At 34.5% G+C, this 7893-nt stretch overlaps 1 protein-coding gene across 1 annotated transcript; it reads right to left on the bottom strand.

The window, feature by feature from the left end:
• On the bottom strand, positions 1-936 carry LOC110289803 (olfactory receptor 4C15-like). Its single transcript, XM_021156187.1, has one exon. It carries the CDS (start codon positions 934-936, stop codon positions 1-3), a length of 936 nt encoding a protein of 311 aa, XP_021011846.1.
• Between the last annotated feature and the right edge of the window lie 6957 nt (positions 937-7893).

Raw genomic sequence — 7893 nt, forward strand, 5'->3', positions numbered from 1 at the left:
TTAATATTTATCATGAACCATTATAAGTCTCTTCCTCATTTTCCTGATGGCATTTATCATTTCCTTATTCCTGAAAGTGTAAACCATAGGATTGAGCAGTGGTGTCAAGACATCTATAAACACAAAAACATTTTTCTCAAAGGAAAATGCAGATGTGGGCCGTGCATATATTAATATACAGGGAACAAAGAAAAAAACTACAACAGTAATGTGGGATCCACAGGTAGAAAGAGCCTTGCGACGCCCTTCTGAGCTGTGGGCTCTCAGAGAGAACAATATAACACCATAGGAAACTAGCAAAAAGGAGAATATAATGATGCAGAAAGACCCACTGTTGGCAAACACCAAAATGATAAAAATATGTATATCAGTGCAAGCAAGCTTCAGCAATGGAAACAAGTCACATATGAAATGATCAATAACATTGGGTCCACAGAAGGGCAATTTTAAAGTAAAAGCAATTTGTATTATAGAATGCAAGAATCCTCCAGCCCAGGCTACCCCGACCAGAATGCCACAGAGCCTCCGATTCATGATGAAAGAGTAGTGCAAGGGCTTGCAAATGGCCACATAGCGGTCATAGGCCATGACTGCAAGAACAATGACTTCTACAGCACTGAGAAAGTGCACAGCAAAGACCTGTGTTATACAACATTCAAAAGAGATCATCTTTCTCTCATAAATCATGTCCACGATCATCTTAGGTGTGACAACAGAGGAGACACAAGCATCCAGGAATGACAGGAATGCCAAGAAGAAGTACATGGGGGAGCCATGTAGCGCAGGACTGTAGACAATGGTCACCACAATTATCATGTTGCCCACAAGAGTTGCAAGATAGACCAATAAAAATATAACAAATGATATTTTCTCAATTTGTGGGTTTTGTGAAAGTCCCAGGAGTATGAACTCATTGACATAGCTCTGGTTATGCATGATTTTCCAAAGGACTCTGAAAGAGTAGGGTATTTATGAAATTCTGAAATCATAAGAAAAACATGTATCATACAAATCTAGAATAACAGCATTAACAATATGGTGCATCTTTATACAAAAATATCATAATTGATTTTATTACTATTCCAATGTTTTGAAAAATATAGTTAGATATCACATAGAATTGAGGTAGAAATTATTGTATAATTTACAATACCCACAATTTTTAACATTTGAGATAAAACCATCTATTTGTGTTAGGAAAAGAATCACATTTGACATTTCAGCTCTCATCATTCTTTACATGTTTTCTGTAGTAAAATATTAGAAGACATTAGAAACCATACCTGAATAATAAACCAAAGGTTACACTTTATTAAACATGTCTACCATCTTCATGGAACTAAGCAGGGCTGAGTTGTCTACAGTAATGGACTGAAGCTTCATCTACTAAAATAAGAAGAGATAAAATAGACTTTGAAAACCTTGACATTTTAAATTTTCTTTCAAAGCCTGATGTACATTAGGATTCAAATTCAAATTTGTTCTTCATAATATAGAAAGTTCAATACAACAATATCTACCATTAACATGATGTTAATGAAGACAAGTGCTGAAAAATCACTTCAATTCATCAACTTAAATTGTGATCAGAGCTCTGTAAAAATGATGCTGTTGTCAGGATGACTAAATGGAGTGAGAAAATGCAACCATATAGGATTCAGCTTCCTCCTCAACAATATGTGGGAAGTGGAAAACTGTCAACTAAAATTTTCAGTTTAAAGAATCAAGCCAGTTAAACTTGATTTCAAAATCCTCTAGCTCCACCATCCATGACCTTGCCTGAGCATCAACAAAACAGAGTGAGATTTTTATAAAATGAGAATATCAGATTAGAGGTTGCCTTTGTGCAGGCTCCATCTGTCTAGAAGGGATCTACATCTTATTCCATTGTTCATGTGTGAATCTGGTATTTCCATAAAAGTGACAATGTAAAAAAAGAGTGGAGAATCAAGACATGATGAACCAATCCTCTATATGAAAATTGGTAAAAACACCTAGCTGAAGAAGAAAAACTACTCACTGAATATCATTAAGATTTCTGAGATTTAATTATTTGCCCAATATTTGTACAATAAGATATTGATTATAAAAATTACTTTACAAAAATATGGTTTAAAAATTTAAAATATAGGCATGTTCCTAACCAGATTACTTGTGCATCTCCAAGGACCATCGAGACGATTACATTTGACAATGTTAAAATACTACTTATGTTATTGCCCTTGCACTCACTTTTAAACCAAGCTACTTCATGTGGATCATCTAGTCAAATATTACAGCTCTGGAAATACATTTCCTCAGAAAATCATACTTTAAAATGTAATTCTATCTTCTGGGTATATATGAAATATTTTATTAAATGTATTTTTGGTGAGAATATCTGTATTAATGAATCATACACACACACACACATATATATATATTTATATATTTAATGGCTTTTACATAGAACATATACAATTTCAGGTGAAGATGGCAGAGAAAGAGGATGAAGGGGAGGGAGGAGGAGGAGATACATACCTTTCAACAACCACTTCCAGGATGTTCCTAGGGCAGTTCTTCAATAGTATCTATAACATAATCACTATTTACAATGACAAACTACAGCAAAAAATTAATCAAACACACAAAACAACAACCCCCTACATAATGACCACTGGGCCACTAGATCTGGCATAATCATTTAAAATAGATTAAGTGCTCACCACATAATTCAGCAGTTATTCTGTGCTAAGTCAGGATGGACAAAAAGCTGCAATGAGTAAGGAGTTCATAGGGCACGGTGTTCATGCATGGCGTATTTTAATGAAAACCAACTTTTCTCACAATGAAAAAATATGGGAATAAAAGCAAAACTGCTTCAAATTCTTGAGAATTATTTCTGAGATATAGACCTTTACATTTCCTATAGAATAATTGTGGAACTAGATGTTCCTAAAATTTGAAAAGTCTGGGGACATTCAAAGTTTCTTTCTTCAAATCTCATCAAAATAATAATGGAAGAAGAAGTTTTGGAGGAGATATTGAGTGTTAAGGAAAAGGGGACCTCAGGCAATGATTCAAAGCAGAAAAAAAGATTGTATATTAAATTCTTGCTTTTACCATAGGCAAAGCTGTTAGTGTTTCTCTGTATATATTTTCATAACACAACATACTTGTTTTTATGGGTTGTAGTGAAACATGATAATTTCAATGCATAGCATGGTCTAACATTCTTAACCAATGGTGAAATGGGGAAGCTTTGTCCTCACTCACAGAAATTCAGGGTATTTTTTGTTGTTGTTGTTGTTTTGTATTTGAGGGGAAACAAAAGTATACTTTTATTTAATAGCAGACAACATAAATTTTGCAACAAGATAAATTTTGCAACAAAGGATTTTTTTCTCCAATCAAGATGGAAGAGTCATTCCTTAAGAATATAATGATCATAAATATTCCCGCATCTTATCTCAGCATTTCATAAAGCAAAAGTGAAGAGAGAGAGATCTCATGGTACAAGAAACATTGCAGAATTGCCATCTTCTACTACAACAATGACAAACAACAACAACAACAAAATCAAGCAACCAATGTGAGTGAAAGCTTCTAATGGAATAAAAGCCTAATGTTAACTTAAAATTAAGTAAATATTAGCTGAATTTTTTATGTTTACTTAAGATTCTCCTGATTAAACTGACCACAAAAATCTCTTATTAGTTAACCTAATATATTTTGGGTTATTTCACAATCACACCAAATAAACTCTTATTAAAGAACGGGGGCAATGTCAAGTAAAACTCATTAAGTGATATCTCAAAATCTTCTGTTCTGTCTTTTTATATTTTGACAACATAAATTTAAAATGTATTTGAAAACTGAAAGAGCCCAGGTTAGTTGAAACAATTTTTCTAAGAAGCAAGACATTGGGAATTCAGTTCCAGAGTTAATTTAAAGCAGGGATAATTCAGATATCCAAATGGAGGTAAGTTTTTAAGCTGTGTAGAGCTAGAAAAAGACATATAGAGTCAAAAGCTCTTTCTTTTTCAAAGGAGAATGAGAAAGACATGAAAACCAGTTGAAGCAGGTTGTCTTTCACATTCTGTTTATGAGTCCAACCATTGATCCTAAAGTTGACATCAGTTTATTGTCAATAGTTTTGCAAAATTAAAATTCTTTACCTTATTACCCTATAATACTACTTCTAATATATTTACTACTTAAAGGAAAAATGGCTACATGTTTACATCAAAACTTAGAATAAATGTATTCATTCATACGTGCAAAGAGGAAAAACTGCTGTTGCTTCAACCATAATTTTCTTCCCATTGTTATACTTCTTAGAGAATGATGTCACTCATTTCTTAGTATTTCCAGGTTTCCATTGATTCCATAAAAGTGCCTCCCTCTTTCCCAAGTCATCACCACACACAATGGGCTGCTCCCCACATTTCCCCACCAAACATCTATTTTTATGTCATCTATTTTAGGTATTTCTTGTTATGCCAGATATTCGGGGAAATAGATATTTTTACCTTTTAAATTTTCACTGAGGTATTTTATTTGTTTCTTTGCTATTTGTGTGACTCTAAAATGAGAGCAAATAGATGGTTAAGCACAAATTCAAACTCAGCTATGGGAGGATCTAGGAGGAATAGGATGGAGCTGTGCCTGAACACAATACATTGCATACATGAAAGTTTCAAATAATGATTAAAATATATTTACAAAGTAGTTAACAAAATTGCTTTATTTGTAAATAGTCATCTATTGAACAAACTCTCAATTCTCAGGTTTTATGGCCAAGTTGGACACACCATTAACTTAGCTTGGAGTGACTTGGGTCCTGAGCCTCCAGCTCCCCCTGGGGTCATAGTGTTACAATCTTGTGCCACCACACCTAGCCAAATTCACTGTTTTTAAGTCATATTCTATAAACTAAAACTCAAAAATGACTTGTCATTATTGATGCCACCATTATTTTAAGCAGTGCTTACCTAGTCACACTGTGATGAAACATTGACTCAATCAAAAGGAAATACTTTTCTTATAATCACATTATGAAGCATTCTGATTATAATAAAGGAAACAGTAAATATTATATACTTCAATGATAACAAGTACCTTGTTACTATCAAATTACTTAAAATTAAACATCAACTAAATCCCACAATATTTATATTTTAATTGTAAATAATAAATCAATACCATAACTTAGACTCGATTCCCGAAAATATGAAGGTGTGACCTTTGAGTCTAACCATATGTCAATTCTATAAAAGCTCTAAAGGTATATGTCTCCTATTCTCTTTATTTTAATTAGATATTTTCTTTTTTCTCTGTCTCTCTAACATATAGTAACCATTACCCTTGGCCAAGATTCTCTACTTGTTTCCAGCTTGTTCTTCCACACCTAAGAGGCAGCAGGAGAGCAGTTCTGGCAGTGAGGGTGGAGAATGTCACCTCTGCTTTTAAAGTGCTGTATTTATATGATTATTACAGCAAAACATAATGAAGAATCCAAAATTCCTCCTTCACTGTAACCAGACATCATGAATGTAGGAGTGATTCTCTTACCCACTTGGGTTTTTAAAAAAATGTCTGCCCTCATGAGATTCTAAGACAAACTTTTCTACATGTTTATACATATAACAATACTCATAATGCTTTTTGGCCATCCAAACTTAAGTTATGAGATTTTTTTTTAAAGTTACATTGACGTTATGTTTACTAGTATTCTTGTGTACTGTCTCTTTCAGATAACAAACACAATTCTACAATGGATGGAGTTCAATGTCTCTGTGCAGAATTTGAGAAAATTTCTTTCTGTCACCAGTAAGTTTTAAAATCAATGTCAGGAAAATATTCATCATTTTGGGAAATATCAAATATTTTTCTGTAAAAAAATTATATATAAAAATAACATGAATAGAAATATTTTTAGTTCCTGTAAGAATTTTTGCTTTTTAAATAACTTTGACTACTACACATATGTACACACTTTGTTACGATCATATTGACTATATAAGTGTATCTTCTTGTACTGTAGATGTTCTTTTCAAGTACTTCTTCCTATATTTATATCTTTTTATTGACCAATGAGTTTAATTATGTTTGCTCATATGAACATAGATAAAAATTTATGACTGAATCATTGAAAAACTTACTTGTAACTACACTCCTGTAGATAGCTTTACCAACTACCATTAAATTCAAGATTGGTAGAAACTCCTGAGTGTTTCCATTATTCATAACAGAATATTGAAGAATAAATTTTATGCCAGTATAATGCAGGTATGAACAACCTGATGCTGCTTGTTCATGATTAAAATGGCCATATCACATAAAGCAGACACTGGCTCATAGCCCATCTACCAAATCCCTAGAACTTGTTTTCTATATTATTCTCTATTTTGAACTATTTCTCGGTCTATGAAATGTTCATATAGGTGTCCGATTTAGGTAGGAGCATTGACTATTTACTTATTCCAAGCAGTTAATTAAAAATCTCTTCATTAATGCCCACACACTGCAAAAAGAACCTTGTCTAACAAATCCTAAAAATAGTTGAGAAATATAAATATGAATATGAGTATTTTAATCTGATGTTGATCTCAACATTTTTGAATCATTTTATTCCCTTTTCTGTTATTTTTGTTGAAGTGTAAGCTTGATTTTATACTATGTGATAATTTTTTACATGCATATGTGTTGGATAAAATATGTGCCCTTTAATTTTTACTTTATCCTCCACCACCTGCATCTTTCTTCTACATTCCTGTGATTTTTTTATCAACCCAGTGAGGACATTTAGTGTTATAGATGTGTACATGTGTATGACCAACATCTGGGGACATACTTAGCCTTTGAAAGGTCACATTCCTAAAGAAAGATGACTCCCTTGCACACTATTGCATTCAATGTCAATAGAACCCCAGTTAAAGATGGAAACTCATGATGATTTCCTTTAGCATGCTTGGAGACTGACTGGTTTATTTTTTGCAGATGTTATACACATAATCATAGCCTTGACTTTATGTTTATAGTATATGTATAGCAGCTCTGTTATGTCTTAGACATAATCTCACGACAAATATTCAGTATAGGGTAACTCTACTTAAATACTTTTATAAATCTCTTTTATGTATCAAAAGAAAAAAAAAAAAAAGATGGCCTAATCGGCCATCACTGGAAAGAGAGGCCCATTGGACATGTAAACTTTATATGCCCCAGTACAGGGGAAGGCCAGGACAAAAAAAAATGAGAATGGGTGGGTAGGAAAGTGGGGGGAAGGCATGGGGGACTTTTGGCATAGCATTGGAAATGTAATTGACGAAAATACTTAATAAAAAATTTAAAAAGAGACATCCAGCACCCTCCCAGCCGTAGGACAGTGGTCCGCCCTGCACAGGACGGCCATCTTGGCTCTGGGACTCCACCAAACTTAGGAACTTAGTCTGCACAGGTGAGAGTGAGCACCACAGAGGCAGACAGCTTCTGGGACAGGCTGGAGCCACAGAGCTGCTGAGGCAGCACCCTTTTGGGGCCGCAGACATCTGGCACCCTCCCAGCCAGAAGACAGTGGTCTGCCCTGCACNGGAGCCCTCTGCCTCAGGAGCAGGGAGCCCCATCTTGGATCCAGGACTCCACCGAACTTAGGAACTTATTCTGCACAGGTGAGAGTGCCAGCTTCTGTGACCTGCCAAAGCAACACAGCATCTGGGAAAGGTCCTGTTTTGGGCCTTCTTTTTGGCCAGGAGGAGGTCCAAACACCAGATATCTGTACACCTTCCCTTTAAGAGGAAAGCTTGTCAGCAGGGAGTGCTCTAACCACTGAAACTCAGAGGAGAGAGTCTGTCTCCCAGGTCTGCTGATAGACGGTAATCAGAATCACCAGAAGAACAATCTCTAAACAGA

The sequence above is a fragment of the Mus caroli genome, chromosome 2, assembly GCF_900094665.2.
Source record: "Mus caroli chromosome 2, CAROLI_EIJ_v1.1, whole genome shotgun sequence".
In the NCBI taxonomy this organism is placed as follows: domain Eukaryota; kingdom Metazoa; phylum Chordata; class Mammalia; order Rodentia; family Muridae; genus Mus; species Mus caroli.